Source organism: Gastrolobium bilobum, unplaced genomic scaffold (assembly GCF_033153095.1).
Source record: "Gastrolobium bilobum isolate Gb01-03AN ecotype WA unplaced genomic scaffold, APGP_CSIRO_Gbil_v1 utg11686, whole genome shotgun sequence".
In the NCBI taxonomy this organism is placed as follows: Eukaryota; Viridiplantae; Streptophyta; class Magnoliopsida; order Fabales; family Fabaceae; genus Gastrolobium; species Gastrolobium bilobum.
The window spans coordinates 323,376-340,000 of record NW_026897523.1 but is presented as its reverse complement, the minus strand read 5'-3'; the positions used below and the strand labels follow the sequence as shown (position 1 = coordinate 340,000).

Sequence of the window (16,625 nt, the reverse complement as noted above, 5' to 3'; positions counted from 1 at the left end):
CTGTGGATGCATAATGAGTTTGTTTCATAACATTACTAGAGATTGCAATGTTCAAAATAAAAGGAGAATGATGGTATATTATTGGATCTATTTCTTATTATCAATTACGCATACGTCTTCAATGAAATGGCCATCTTATGATAGTTTTTTAAAATTAATAGGAACGGTTGGAGGCCAAAAACCTGTTTGCTACAAAAGAAGTTATAGAAGAAGTTCAAAGAACACCAGCGAAAACATTTTCACCCAGTGAAACTCCAAATGTTTCAGAAGTTACTGAGGAACAACAGACGCCCAAAGTGGTGGCCCCCACACCAGAGCAAATTATTGCTATTAAGGTATAATAAAAAGTGAATATATCAATTTATTTTAGGCTTATCACTATAAGGGTGACCATGTGACATAAACATCAAGTTCAATTCAGATCTGTAATAAATGCATCCTCCCTTATACATTTGATTTACCTTGCAAAAAATTGTAGATGAGAAGATTTCGTACTTGTTTTTATCCACAACTTTACAGCAAACCATTAAAAAAGTAGTCCCCTTACAGTACAAAAACGAAACTAGAATTTTTTATGATAGTACAAATATGCAACATGTCATTTGCATAAGTCCTATTAAAAAATATTGTCCAAACGCAAAACTTGACCTGGAGTACTGTTGTTCTGCTTCTGAATATCTGCTGCTTTAATTTTTATTTGTCAGATGAATAGAATCTTAGTAATTCATTAAACATGGTAGAGGTAGGCTTTTGTCCAGTCATCCCTGCTCTGTTTCTTGCATGTAAATGCTATGGATGTCGAAGTATAGTTTCTATTAATTAAATTAACGAGGCCCCGACTCAAATACATATCAGGAGCTTTAAAATTAACTGCATTTGAGAGTGCCTCATTTTGAAAATGTAATTCATTTTCTAATGTGATATTATCTCGAACTAAGAAATTGCATCCATTCTGAATTATAGCAAATGTCCATCTTCATGAATTATAGAGTTACCATCTCTTAGAGGCTGGTACATCAAGATGCTAACTGTTGTTACCTATGGTTTCACATAATTCTGCTGTGTGCAGGCTGCCATTGTGAGTTCACAGACTCTTGAAGAGGTTGCTAGACTTGAAAAGGTGCTTGCTTTTCTAATTTGGATAGTCTCCTGAATTTTAAATTTTGTTTTCATACTCATGCTTAACATAATATTAAAATTAGTGTTTTTTACTAATGACCTGTTGTAAGAGAGATGATCCAATAGGAGGCTCTCGCAAAAAATTTCTCATGTGTCATTGGAGCTCAGAAACACTCAGGTTTTCTGTCAGCATTGCTGACTTAGAGTATTTAGACTGGATTGTTTGCCATGTGGGGAGGATGAGATATGGTTTGTCATAGATTGAGGAGTTCCTCTTGGTTATCTCTGGTGGTTTGGGAAAAAAAGGAGGGAAACTGTTTTGAGATTCTTGCTATAATTTGGTGTCTTAAAAATCTTGTTATGATATTTTTTTCTGGTTGTTTTCTTACTTAATGATACCTTATCTTCTAACCTGAAATTCTCGTGTCTTTCAAATTTAAATTTCTTATTATCATAAAAAGACTGATAATAATGTGGTACATCTAATCGTGGTACGTGGTAACAGGCACTGAAGTCCGGCCAGCTTCCTGCAGATGTAAAAGGCTTGAATGAAAATATAATGTTGGACAATGTTAACGAAAAACATGAGGACGTGGTGCATGATGCTAAAGGTCAAGCTGATGATGAATCTAATGATACTGATTCTGCTCCAATGGAACAGGTATAAGTCCACTTTGTCATGTGTCTATCAAGCTTTACTTTTGCACCGTTGTGACAAATCATTATTCCTCCATGATATGTATTTATTCTATTCTGTTAAGTTCATGTATTTATCTATTATACTATAACTCTGCCTTCCTTGGAACATCTTTTCTGAACATGTAAGCAGCTGCTGTCCATGTACACAACCATTGTTTTGTTATAATTTTAATTATCTTAAAATGTATCTAAATGAACGTGTTTGCATCTTAATTACCAGCCAGTACGTGGACTCTTATCAGAGTTTGGTAAGAAGGGGAGAGAGAGAGAGAGAGAGAATAGATCTTTATCAGAAGTTGTAGAGTGAGAGAGAGAGAGAAAAATCCATTCTGATATTATTTGATGAAAAGGACTTAACTGAAAGTACAAGCGGTGCTCTATATATATAGAGCACAAGGCCCATACAGAGGCCCATTACAGAGGTCCACTCACGACTAACTAAGTCTCTAACAGATCAAAAAACTACAAACAGAAAGGGAAGGATAAATCCTATACAACCAGAAGCACAATAAGCTAACTACATCAGACTAAAATAAACCAATCTAAAGCTTACAATACATACACAATATACTCTAATACCTTCCCTCAAACTCAGCAGTGTTGTGAATCCAACACTCTGAGTTTGCTGCGCAATTCTGCAAAACGAACAGGGGAAAGAGGCTTGGTGAGGGTGTCAGCAACTTGATCAGTTGCTGGAATATGAGAGACTAAGAGTTCCTTTCGGATAACTCAAAAGAAAGGGTACCCTTAAGATACCGAAGGACACGTTTGACCACCAACCAATGATCTTCAAGAGGTTGAGCCATAAACTTACAAACCTTGTTGACAGCATAACTAATTTCTGGTCTAGTAATTGTTGCATATTGCAATGCACCAACTATAGAACGATAGTGATGAGGGTCGCTGAAGTAATTAGAACCACATTTGGAAAGCTTATAGCCCGTGGACATTGGAGAAGAAATACTCTTAGCTTCATGCATGGCTGCATTAGTTAACAAATCATTGATGTATTTAGATTGGCATAAGGACAAACCACCCGAAATATGTCTTATGACTTCAATGCCAAGAAAGAAATCCAAATCTCCCAAATCTTTTAAAGCAAACTCTGAATTGAGTTATGAGATCAAATGTTGAATAAAGGCAGGATCAGTTCCTGTGATTATGATGTCATCAAGATATACAAGTATGTATATGCTTCCTGAGGCAGCTTGAAGAATGAAAAGAGATGGGTCACAACAACTAGATACAAACCCAAAATAGATCAGTGACTTTTTCATCTTATCAAACTAAGCTCTAGGGGATTGTTTTAGCCCATAAAGAGCTTTGTTCAACCTGCAGACCTGATGCTTATTGGCAAGCTCTAGGGGATTGTTTTAGCCCATAAAGAGCTTTGTTCAACCTGCAGACCTGATGCTTATTGGCAAGCTCAAAACCAGGTGCTTGTACCATAAAAACCTCCTCTTCCAAATCTCTATTAAGAAAGGCATTATTTACATCAACTTGTCTTAAATTCCAGCCATTTGTTAAGGCCAAAGTTAGCATTAACCTGACAGTAACAGGTCTGACTACAGGGCTAAATGTCTCAGTATAATCAAACCCAGCTTCTTGATGAAATCCTTTGGCAACTAACCTTGCTTTGTACTTGTTAACTGTCCCATCTGGATTTTCCTTAACTCTGAACACCCATTTACAACCTATAGCTTTCCTGTTAGGGGGTAAATCAACCAAGGTCCAAGTATTGTTAGCCAATAATGCTTTATATTTAGTTTGCATGGCTGCCAGCCTAGGAGGACTAGCAAGGGCCTATTTAACAGAGGAAGGCTCCATATGAGTAAGGAGAGCTAGAGATCTGACCAAGGATTTGGATCTGGTTTGAACAGAATGAGTGGGAGACTGCAAGTGAACAGAAGAGGAAGGTATATACTCGGAGGCTTAAAAAGAAGGAGAGGAAGAGCTTCAAACTGACTGGTCTGAAGAGTCATTATGCTATTGAGCTGCATTAGAAGAGCTTGGAGAATTAACATGTGTAGTAGAAGAACTGGAGTCGGTTGAGAATTTGGGGAATTACTTGGTTGAATGGATGACTCAGAATTAGAATTACTGGTGCTGGAAGAAGGTGAAGTGGAAACAAGAGTATGGGAAGAGAAGAGTGTTGACTAGCATGATCCGAGTTGGAGGAGGAAGGAACTGCAGTAGGTGTGGGAGCTAAATACGCCTAATCAGCTGTATACTGGTGGCTGAAGACCAAGAGGCGTAAGGAAATAAATGTTCATTGAATATTACATCTTTAGAGACAAAAATCCTTCCATCCTTCCTGTAACAAAGATAGCCTTTAAGACTTGAAGAGTAGCCTAGGAAGACACACTCTTGAGATCGAAATTGTAATTTGTGTTTATTGTAGGGTCTAAGAAAAGGGAAACAAGCACATCCAAAGATTTTTAAGAATTTATAATCAGGTGGAAGTTTGTAAAGTTTAGTGTAAGGAATTTCAAAGTTCAATGAGGATGTTGGTAATCGGTTAATAAGGTAAGTGGCTGAAACAAAAGCAAAATCCCAAAACTGCATAGGTAAAGATGCATGTGAAAGAGTAAGTTAAGTCCAGTTTCTACAACATGTTTGTGTTTTCTCTTAACAACGCAACTCCATTCTAATGGTGAGTGTGAGGGCAAGCTAATCTATGAATGATACCATTAAGGTTCAGATATTGAGTAAAGGGACGAAACTCTCCACCCAATCAGTAATATGGAAAGCACATCAGATTTCAGTTTAATGGGGTACAACCAAGTGTATCTTGTGTAAGCATCCACGAAGGATATGTATTAAGAGTTGCCTAAAGTTGATTTTATTGGGGATGGACCCCACAAATCACTGAAAATCAATTCAAAGGGTGAATGATAAACAGTTGAAGAAGGATAAGATGGAAGTCTATGGGATTTCCCAATACAACAAGAGGAACAGAAATCAAAACATGTTTTATTACTCAAAGGTATCTTACAAGTATTGATTACATTTTTAAGTGCTACATGACTAGGATGTCAAAGACGACAATGCCAAAGAGAATAGGCTGAATCAGAAATTACATTTGATGAATTATACAAATCTGAATTTGTATTAGTACAACCAGAAGACTGAACAACATTACAGACTGACACCAATGAAGAGGAGTGAGATGCTGAAGGGAAAACAGTGCTGGGAAAGCAATAAAGTCCATCTTGACCCAATTTGCCTTCTAGAAGAACTTTATGGGACCCCTGTGATTTAACAAAGCATTTAGTGGGGTGAAACTCAAAGAAAACATTATTATCACGTGCAAAGGCACTGACACTCAACAGATTCTTCATAATGGAAGGAACATGAAGAAGATTTTTAACTGACAATTTAGTTTTGGCATCTAAAGGTGACAAAAACTTTGAATGACCAATAGCATGAATGGGCAAACCTTGGCCATTTCCAATGATGACTTGGTCAGCTCTAGATAGTTGTTGGCTCTGTAATAGGTTCATTGGGCTTGCTGTTACATGGTGACTGGCTCCAGAATCAGGATTACCAATCAAGTGCTGGTTGTGTAACAGGTGTAGGAAGAAGACCTTGGTGCTGAGTAGCAACCATAGCTTGTGGAATAGAAGCATCAACAGATGGACGAAGGTATTGGAACTGAAACTGATACTATTGCTGTGGACGCTAAAATTGAGGATGAAACTGAGATTGCTGTTTAGTGAATTGAAAAGGCTGTGTAGAAGCTTCAAAGAACTGTGAAGATACAGTAGGAAGAGGTAACATTGGAACAAAGTTCTCTTCGATCTTGTACCAACAAGAATGGACATCATGTCCAAACTTGTAACATAATTGACAATACACGTTTGCACGTGTTCCTTGTCCTCTTCCGCTTATTGAACGTCCTCCAGATCTTCCATGACCTCTGTTAGTACCATTGGAGTAACCTTGAAGAAGAGAAATAGGCATTTGATTCGTCTGGTTCATGCTTTGTTCTTCGATCGAAGAAACAGAGGTGAACAAAGCACCTGGTTCAGTGCGTTTCTGTGCCTAAGTGAGATTCACAGAAACTGGATCTATTATCGGACTCTCATTTTGCTTCAGTAACAATTGTTTGAAGGCCATGAGATCAACTGCAAGATCAGCAAGGCTACATGCTTTTTCTCGACTTTGTACATTGAGAACAAAGGAATTGTAGTCTGAAGGCAAACCTTCAAGAATATAATCTATGTGATCTTCTTCCGAAACAGGAGTTCGAATCGCCTTTAATGAGTTACACAGATTTAATCCTCGAAAGATATTCAGAAACTGATTTCGCGTCTTTCTTGATCAATCGAAGCTCAGATCTGAGTTGCCTGGTCTTCGATTTCATTTTTCCATGAAACATCTTGTGAATCTGATCCCAAGCCTTATGTGAGTGCTTTACTCCTGGGATTTCGTTCACCACTGACTCTGATATGGTCGAAAGCAACCACGTTAGTATCATTTGATCTTGCATCAGCCATTCTTGAAACTCTGGATTCACATCATCATTCTCGCGATCCTCTTCTATTAGAAATTGTAATGGAATTTATGGATTTACCAAAAATTTGTGAAGCTAATGAGATGTAATGATAGGCTCAACGATCTGATTCCAAAATAAGTAGTATTTTTCGGTCGGTTTCACCGAGATCTGATAGTTGAAGAGTGATGGAGCTTTGTTCTCTATTGATCTACTTCGAACGCTTCGATTTTCACTGGTTTGATTACTGCTACTCTGATACCATATCAGAAGTTGTAGAGTGAGAGAGAAAGAGGAGAGCAAGAGAAAAATCCATTCTGATATTATTTGATGAAAAAGATTTAACTGAAAGTACAAGGCGTGCTCTATATATAGTTCGATGAAAGTAACTAAATTAGTTCAATGAAAGTAACTAAATTAATAACAATACAGCAAAATACATTTTTTTTAAGGTCATTCTTATTACTTCAAAAGACCAATTATCTCATATATCATTTAATATGATTTATTTTATGTGAGAGAATTCTAAATATTAATGAATAAATCAACAATAATAATTTTGTAATTTTCTATTTTAATATAAAATATAAATTTTTAAATTATATATATATATATGGGTTTGATGTATGTCATTTTAAATGACATAAGTTATGTCATTTTAGGAGAGAGATAGACACAAGAAATGGAAATCATGGAGGAGAAAGTGGGTGTGTTTTTTTTAATTTAAATTTTAAATGAAAAAATATTTTCTTGTGTCTATCTCTCTCTTAAAATGACATAACTTTATGTCATTTAAATAAATTATAATTTATTTAAAGTATATAATATAAATCTTGATTATTAAAAATAAATATATTTGATTAAAATGTGAATTGGTGGACAGAAAAACAATGGGACTTGAAATTATTGTTATTATGATTATAAATAAAAATTGGAAAGAGGAGAATAGGGGTAATGATGCAGTGGACCAAGAGAAGGAGCTGTCAAAACTCAGTTCCCAAGAATCTGAATCGTAGCTGCAGCATCACCTACAGCTTTTTCTCTTGACTTCTTCCCATTATTTACTTTTTTTAATTATGTATTTGGTGGTATTATTAAATTTTGTCAAACCAAGCACTGTAACGGACACATTACCCAAAAGCTGGCAGCAAAATCAATGAAGAAAAGGAAGGTGATAACATTACCCAAAAAAAATCGCTGGCTTTTTAACACTTATTCTGGCCTTTTCCTATTATATCTCAAATTTACAAAGTGCTGCCACCTGTGCTTTTTACGTTTCTTTTTCTTCCTGAATGTCTGTAACTTCTCTTCCTTTCCTTTTAGCGACGCAATAGCGTCGCAAGATCTGCAGCCCGCAATAAGCCGCTACTGACTGCTATCGGAAACCATCGCGTCGCGGTGCAAAAATAGCGGTTGGGTGCCACAACACGCAACTGAAGCGCTGCAGCGCGCTAAAGTGGCGCTATTTCAATCATAGCTAATAATCTTTGAGAGAATCATTGTATTTACTGTATATTCTGATATACAATCTAATACACAAAGGCTCTATTTAGTATAAGCTTTGGGCCATGCACCAATGCATACGGTATATCCCGAAATGGCCCTATGTTGGAGTGGCATGGAATTCCTGAAACAACTTGGGAATCTATGTAGCATTCGGGGATAGACTAGGCAGCCCTTTGAATAATTTTTATCATTCTCTAAGGTGTAATGCGAATGTGAATTGGGATCCTTCATCAAGTCCCTTCTAATCTTCTAAAGTATTGGGTAAGCAACTACTTCCTCATCCTACCAATAGGGTCGTGAAATCACGTGTAACTCCATACTATGATGAGAATTTCATCAAATCTTCGAAGGAAGGGTTGTACGGTATGGTTCAACGCACTCTGCAATGTGACCGGTGCATTGATGAGGCCAAAAGACATCACAAGAAACTCGAAGTGACCCTAATGTGTACAAAAGGTTTTCTTCGGAATGTTATCCTTAGCAAATCTATTTTGGAGAAAAATGCAGCCTACCCAACTCATCCAAAAACTCCTCAATCACTAGAATGAGTAACTTATCTAGGATTGTTGCTTTGTTAAGGGTTTGGTAATCAACACAAAAGTGCCAACTACTGTCCTTTTTGACCAATATTACTTGGCTTCAGAAGGGTCTGATGCTAGGCTGAAGTATACCTGTTTCAACATCTCGACCACTAGCTTCCTTATCTCTTTCTTTTGTATGTGGGCGTATATATAGGGTTGTACATTGATCGGATCATTGCCTGCCTTGATATGAATCTCAAAATCCCTGCTAGGAGGCAACCCCTCAAGCACTGAGGAGACCTAGGAAAACTGCCCAAGCAGTCAATGTAGTTGGGATGTCCAACTCTCAGGACATGCAGGAGTTTAGCCCTTCCATACTAAACTCGGAATTTCACTATATTTGACATTCCTGATCAACCACCCACAGCACAATGGACGCACATTCCACCTCCCTGTCGTTCAACAATGGCTTCAAAAACACTACTGATTTAGTGATGGGCCTGAGATAATTGGTGATGCGCCTAAGATAATTAGTTAGTTAGGGAGTTATTCTACAATTGGTGATGGGCCTGATCAATTATCTCATATTCTCAAGCCAAGATATAAAGAGGGGCAAAGTAGTTAAAAGCGGTGCTACCCGCGCCATTCGCGGGTTGCTGTCGACCACCACTAGAAACCACGCACCGCACCGGAAAGAGATTGCGTTTGAAGCAGGCGAAATAGCAGAGGGAATTGTGCCTGTATCGCTGAAAATCGTGTCTGAAAAGCAACTGGAAGGGAAATACTGTTTTTTTTTTCATTTTTTTGTTTTTCAGCTTCTCTTCCAGTTGCTTTTCAGCTGAAAAGCTGAGTTAGGAAAGGAGAGCTTCTCTTCCAGTTGCTTTTCAGCTTCTCTCCTCAGTTGGGATGGTTGCTTGGGCTTGAACAACATTTTCAAGCAAACCAAATTCAAGAAGTTGATATGTTGAAAGAGGCTGTGAAGGGGTTGAAAGGTCGTGCCCTCAGCTAGTACAAACTTTGGAGTGGGCTTAGTTCCCATGTAGTTTGGCGAAGCTTTGATAGAGCATTTATAGGGATATATATACCTGAGATTTGTGTGGTAGAGAAGGAGGCAGAATCGGAGACGTCAAACACATATCAAAACAAAGAAGAAGAAAGAAAAAAAGATGAAAATACAGAGGAAGGTGTAGAAGTAAAGGCGTGTGAAAAAGGATCAACAGGAATTAAAAAAGAGGAAGAAAATAAAGGAGAAAAAAGTGAAGAAGAACAAAACGAAAATGCAGCAACTATAGGTGTAGAAGAAGACGAAATCAGCAAAGAAGAAAAGGCAAAAATCGAAGGTGTTGAAGGATATGGAACACGAAGAACTGAAGGAAAAAAAACAAAATCGAAGAAGAAAACAGCTGGGTTCGTAGAAGATGAAGTAGAAGAAGATCGAAACTCCGAAAGAAAAACAAAAGAAAAGAAAGAAGATGGAGGAAATGGAGACGCTCAGGCAGATCAAAACTCAGAAATAGAAGAAGAAATTAGGGAAAAAGAAGAAGTGGCAGAGGATGAAGAAGATCACGAGGCAGAAATGTATTTGCACTCAGTGGCAGATTTAGGGAAGGAGATGAGATTGAAGCAGAAGATGGAGGAATACGAATTGGGGCTGGAAAGGTGTGGAGCTGCACCAGACCAAAGCGAATATGGGGCTGGAGTTGAATACCCATCGCGAGCAGCTTTGTCATCTTGGGTCAGTACCCATTCTGATATGTGGCCCTCTCTGGTTAATTATTCAGCACACAAAGTGCTAGGGAAAATGGGCTTAAGTGAAACAATGGGACCATGAGGAAAATTCGATAAACAGACCCAACATTCAGGAAACCTGTAATGGGCCAACCAATGAGCAAATCGGGTCCTAATCAATATTAGCACATCAAATGGGCTTTGGGTGAATGAAACCCTTCAAACAAAAGGGTCTGTAGCTGCATTCCATAAGAGAGAGAGAAATTGCAGCCTTAACGATAATGGTGGAGCACGCTTCAGAAGGTTGCTGCCAGAGGAGCTTATTAACAAGGGGCGGAGAGATTTATACTTCGAATGTGAGTCACCTTCTTCAGCAAATTAGGTCTTCCATAGCCAGCACATCCATGCCATGTTAGTGGGAATCTGCAACTTTGAGCTTAAAGGGGAAGGGCAGCTCTATGAAAGTAAAGGCATGGAGGACAACGAAACTCTTTGGTTGAGCGTCCTCAGTATGGTGGATGCTGCACTGATAGCAACAGGAAGGGCTCTATTTACACAAGGTCTCGGATTGGAGAATATTGATGCTGGAACACAGCGTGGTTTTGTTCCTGTTGAGTGCATGCAAGTAATTGATGCACATGGAAATTTGATGCCTCTTGTATATTGTATTGGTGATTCTAATGGCAAGATGATGCTTGCTCATGCTGCCAGCGCACAAGGAATTTCAATGGTGGAACAAGTCACTGGAAGAAATCAAGTGCTGAACCATTTAATCTACCGGCTGCTTGTTTCACTCATCCTGAAATCATCATGGTTGGATTGACTGAGCCTCAAGCTAGGGGGAGAAAGGTGAAAAGAAGGGCTTTGACGTAGGTGTTGCCAAAACAAATTTTAAAGCTAACACAAGGGCCTTAACAGGAAACGAAGGGGAGGGTCTTGCCAAGTTAAGGGGTCCTATCTCCAGCCATTGCTTGAAGTTAAGGGGTGAGAAATTAAAGCTGCCAATGTGGTCAAGGTGCTTCAAACAATGGGACCCAGGTGGAAGCTCTCTCACATGACCTGTCATCTTCCCTCACTTTGAGGGCAAGGTGAATTTTGGAAGAGGAGTATTGAACTATTGATGGGCCTGAGATAATTAGTTAGTTAGTTAGGGAGTTATTCTAGAATATTCTCAAATAATAGGATATAAGGAGGGGATTGTGGGAGTATGAGGTATGCATAAAGGTTTAAAGTGTGCATTTGATTGGTTTGCAAATAGTACTACTCTTTTAGATATGCAATTTGACAGGTATAAGATTATAACACGTCAAAATTCAGGGAAAACGATAACAGACAACGTAGTACGTGATATACCATTAAAATATAATATATTTGAACTGTAAGGAGAAGAATGAATGTACATAATAAGCAGTACACTTGTGGTGGCCTATGAATTGTTGCATGTCCATAAAATAGTGTACTTTTGTGTTCTCTTCTCCTCATGCAGTGCTCATATTTTTCACCTTTATAATCATTTATGGGATGCTTCAATTTTCATTACATTTTTTGCAGGAGTAGAGAAAATTCTGGAATAGTCCTAGCATTGTGCACTCCTTTAATGTTTGGTTCTCGAATCTGAATATTGGATACTTTTCATAAAGTGTACTTGACGAGTCTTCTGTAGTGAACAATAGGCAGTATTTGAACTTTTTTTCTGGTAACGAGTTGAGAACTGGAGGTGTATCGCTGCTATAGCGTTTAATTGTATTAAATTTGATTGTCTTTATTTATTTATTTTCCCACCTGTTAGTTCCTTTTCTCTATAGAAAAGGCATTCTAGTTGGATTCAATGTCTTTGTCAAACGAATTTAAAAGAGCCTACGCCCTTAAATGAGGGGCGCACCACACCATCAGAACCAAATAGTAACAACTGAAACTATTCGAGTGAAAATTAATCCTCAAAGGACTGACATTTTAATTCGTATGTTGCTGTTGCTTCGTATGCAAGATGTATGTAGAGATGAATTAATTTTATTTGTATTGCAGTCAGATGTTTTGGAATATCAATCGGTCCTTACATTATTACATAGAAAATACCAAAGCAAAAAATGTTGTAAAATGTTATTTGTAACGCCCGTCGTTACTCCTTATTGTATTGCATAATCAGCTGTACTCATAGATAATTCTAGAAGAAATAATTTCTGACAAACTAGAATTAGCATAGCAGATTGTACTTAAATCAAAACTGGTGGCGCATTGTAAATCCATAAATGTTGGCATTTGGACGTTAAAGTAAACATTCATAGCTTTAAAATGACATCTATCTTTTAATTGACACCTATCTTTTAATTTTTGGATAGGTGTAGCAAGTTATAGAATTTATAAAATGGCTGTCTAATCTGCTTTCTAAGGAGTGACGCTGAACTCTTTCCCGAGTCATTAGGACTGTGAATTTATATTATGACTGACCCAACTTTCCCTAGTTTAGGCCACCTTCAATTGATTGATTAATTCTCAATCCTTTACACAATTTGGGTCCTATTGCACAGTTAAACAAATGACGAGTTAATAGGATCTTGGGTTGCCTAACATAATATGCGTGGCTCAATAGTTCATTAACTTAAGGTAATTTATCCTTCTACCCATTAGTGCTCCCAAAATATATTTTTAGGGGTTTATCTTAAGCGTAAGTAAACATCAGTCCACTCCTTCAAAGCCATCTAATTCTCTCTAAGCAAGGATTCAATTCAATAGCGGGTACTAACATTTTTGGAAAGGAAAAAGTTTGTATCATTTTAAAGGAGGTAAAGTTATGTCATTTTAAGTGAGAAAGAGAGATAAATAAAGGAGGAAAGAGAGTGGACAAAATAATATAAAGGTGTGGATCTCACTTCTTTGTGAGAGTGAAAAGATATAAGTTGTGTCATTTAAAAAGAAAAAACTTTTCCCTTTTGGAAATATACTTCTTGAAATTAGAACCATAGCAACATTCATTTGCACCAATGTAAAACAGAGTTTCTTAGGCTGAGAAAACATAACATAATCAGTACATTTCATGATAATGGCCTAGGCTTTACATACACACAAGTGTTCATTAGGCTACTAGCAAAATAGATACATTCACCACTAGGCCACTTGACAGCCCATTATCATCATCCTATGATGCACGGGCACGGATACGGGACACGACACGCCAACACGTTAATTCTAAAAAATGTCATATTTGGACACGTTGAGACAAGTTTTGATATTAAATAAAAATTTTAATAAATATAATATAATTTATATATTAATACATATAAGAGTCCATAATAAGTCATATAACCAATCAAATATTTAAATTTCATAACATAAATATAAATATAAATAATTTTTCGTACTTGTTAATTTTTCATGTCAAATTTCATAACAGAAAAAAATTAATTTATAAATTATTTCTTTTATATTTAGTTAACAAAATAAAATTAAGATTTAAAAAAAAAAAAAATATGTCCGAGCATGTCCTAGCGTTGACCGCGTGTCGGAAAAACGTGTTGGAGAGTTGACCGCGTGTCCGAACATGTACACAAAAAAAATTTGGACGAGCGTGTCCGTGCTTTACTGTCATCATCAACATACAACAGATAATACTTTCATATCATACTAAGATAGATACGTAAGTTGTCCTCAACTCAGCATATATAAGATGACAGAAGTTTCTTAGCACATAAAAATCCACAAGCATAATGGGACAGCCCTATCCTTGTCCAAGGAACCATCAATGGCCTTGCCTTTGTCATTCCCTTTTCCTGCATGTGAAGCCCCAAAAATGGGTGAGTATAAACTCAGTAAACAATAGGAAGCTTGAGGCCTTTCCCTCATAGCTATTCAATTTAGTCCCTGCATACAAGTTAACATCATGGTACATACATTAAAGCAACAATGCTACTATGTTACTCGTAAGATGTCAAAGAACTTTCTCTGCAGCATCATTGAATTCCTTGAGTTTCTCTTTCTTGAGCATGCTTCCTCATTGAATCTGCCCCAAAAGGGGAACTTTGCTTTGCTTAACTTTCTTGAGCAAGCTTACTTATTGAATCTGCTTCGAAAGGGGAACTTTGGTCAACTTACTTGAGCAAGCTTATTCATTGAATCTGCCCCAAAAGGGGAACTTTACTCTTCTTCACCGGGCCAAGGATTTGTGGTCTCTCTTGTGAAGATTGACTTCACGCTTTGTTGTCCTCTAGGAATTCAATGTGCTAAATACTTATAACTCTTCTTGGCAAACATACTCATGCCACAACAGTAATAATTCATCTTTAAGGATACAAGATGATTGATTATACATATAACAACAACAATACATTCAGTCATTCACTTCATCCATAGCACATCATGTCATCATCACATACTCTTAGCATACCTTCATACAATATATATATATATATATATATATAGACACACACACACACTAAACAGGGAAACAATCATCAGCATCTCATTCAATTACAGCATTCAAACCTATCTATGCAACATTAAGATTCATTCTTTTGGGAATTTAAGATGCTTATGGCTTATAGTTCTTTTTGACAGCACTTGTTCAGGTTATAATAACATCACTTCATCTTCTAGTAACAAAGGTAATTATGCATACTACATGCAATACACTTAATTCATTCCACAAGAAATCTAATAGCATAATCTTAATTTATAGCATCATGCACGTATTAACACATAACCTTAAGGTTCTATGGCCTTAATTGAATATACTAAAGGGAGAAAATTAAAGGCTTGCCTAGGTTTACCTTGAAATCCTTGTGCTCAAGCTTAGCTTCTAAAATCCGCCTTACAATTCAACGCTTGAACTACCAACACTGTTGTCTTTAAATTCCGATTCAGGGTAAGGTTCTCACATGCAAGGGCTGATTCCGCCTAAAGTCCTGAATTGCTCTCCTCCTCCTCCTTTTCGTTCCCAAAAGTTGCATGCAAGTGTTATCCCTTTTCTTCAAGACCTAGTACTCCATTCTTTGCTCCTCCTAATTACTCCATTCGGCTTAAGGGATCGAGGACAGGGAATTTTGTGGAGGTCTTGCTCACAAATTGGTGAAAGCTCTTGGGTTTACGGTTGAGGATGTTTAATGATAAGGAGTAGCCATGTGGTTTGACATTTACACACACACAGTGGTTTCCCTCAAATGTATTGCAGTGAGAAGTTAACACTGAGGATTCACATTCATCTCCCTTCCTCTAGGTTCGATCCTTGTTTATATGAAGTCAAGGACAGCTGTATTTCTCTCTCCTTCATTCCTCGCATTATACATGCAACCATGGTCTCAATACCAAGTGGCCAGAATCAATCAACAAAACCGTGCCACCTCCTCTCTACAGCAGCCGCTAGATTAAATGGTAGGTAAGGTTTTGATAATGGTTCACTAATAGAACTTCCCTTTCCTTTGTGAGGCTGATAATTCAGAAGATGATTAAAATCTCTCACCTCTCCCTGCTCTCGGGTCCTATAATCCACCAGAAGTTACTTTACATGCAACCCTTGATTGCGACAAAATAATGAGTATCAGACGTGTAGCTTCTTTAACACCTTTCTATTGGTATTTATTATTTTAAAACAGGCCTTATTATTCTGAATATATATATATAGGGAAGGGTTGTATTTACAAACTTTTTTATTTACAAATTATGTTCTCCCGGGAGAATATTAGGTTACACTATGTTCTCCCGGGAGAACACTATCTTCTCCCGGGAGAACACTAGCTTACCCTATCAACAGGATCGGCTGATCAACTCGATAACTTGTCCGGTTTAATTTCAAGACCAATTATATTTTTGACTCGCTATACAACTGACTGAAAATCGGCAACGGACAATTATTTTTTAATTTGTTAATAAATTGTTTTGACCATTCTTTTTTTAGTTTCCTCAAGGTATCCCTTATGAGGCGTAGAAATCATCGAAATGAATTTTGCTTCTACCAACAAAGTCTTTTTCATACACATAACCAGAAACAAATCCGTGTCTACATGCTTAAGGGACCCAACCATCTACTAATTGTGTCGGGCTTTATTGATTGTTTTGACCCTTTTTTTGGCACAATGAAGGAGATAAACAACAAAAAAGAAGGGGGGAAAAGACAAGAAACTGCACACAAGCTAATCAGGCTCCCTAACTACAGCAGGGGACGCAGGCAGAAGCAGCTTCTGCAAATCCAGAGGGGGGTTTAGCTAAAGCTTTTATAGCCAACCAATCAGCATAAAAGTTTGTATCTCTAACAGCAAAAGAGAACTAAACATCAAAGAATTTGATTAAGAGAGCTCGAATCCTAACTACCAAGGGTAGTTTTTGAGTTTCAATACCAAGAGAGGTAAGCATAGAATCAATTTTTCAACACGAGCATAAAATAGGAGTAGAAAAATGAGAATGTTAAGGTGGGTGTGTGGTTATACGAGGATGGATAAAATAAGAAATGAAGATATTCAACGAAAGTTAGAAGTAGTACCGGTAGCGAAAAAGATGAGGAAACATAAATTGAGGTGGTTTGGGCACGTAATGAGACGACCACCGGATGCTCCTGTAAAAACAAAAGT

The 16,625-nt window shown here is 37.4% G+C and overlaps 1 protein-coding gene across 1 annotated transcript in view; it reads left to right on the top strand.

The window, feature by feature from the left end:
• Nucleotides 1-11,914, top strand: part of LOC133307644 (U2 small nuclear ribonucleoprotein A') — a 13,366-nt gene extending 1,452 nt beyond the window's left edge. Inside the window, exons 6-9 of the mRNA XM_061508190.1 lie at nt 162-335; nt 1,070-1,120; nt 1,625-1,780; nt 11,620-11,914. Coding sequence (XP_061364174.1) covers nt 162-335; nt 1,070-1,120; nt 1,625-1,780; nt 11,620-11,625 — 387 coding nt within the window. The 3' untranslated portion in view covers nt 11,626-11,914. The remainder of the gene's footprint in view (nt 1-161; nt 336-1,069; nt 1,121-1,624; nt 1,781-11,619) is intronic.
• The last annotated feature ends 4,711 nt before the right edge of the window (nt 11,915-16,625 follow it).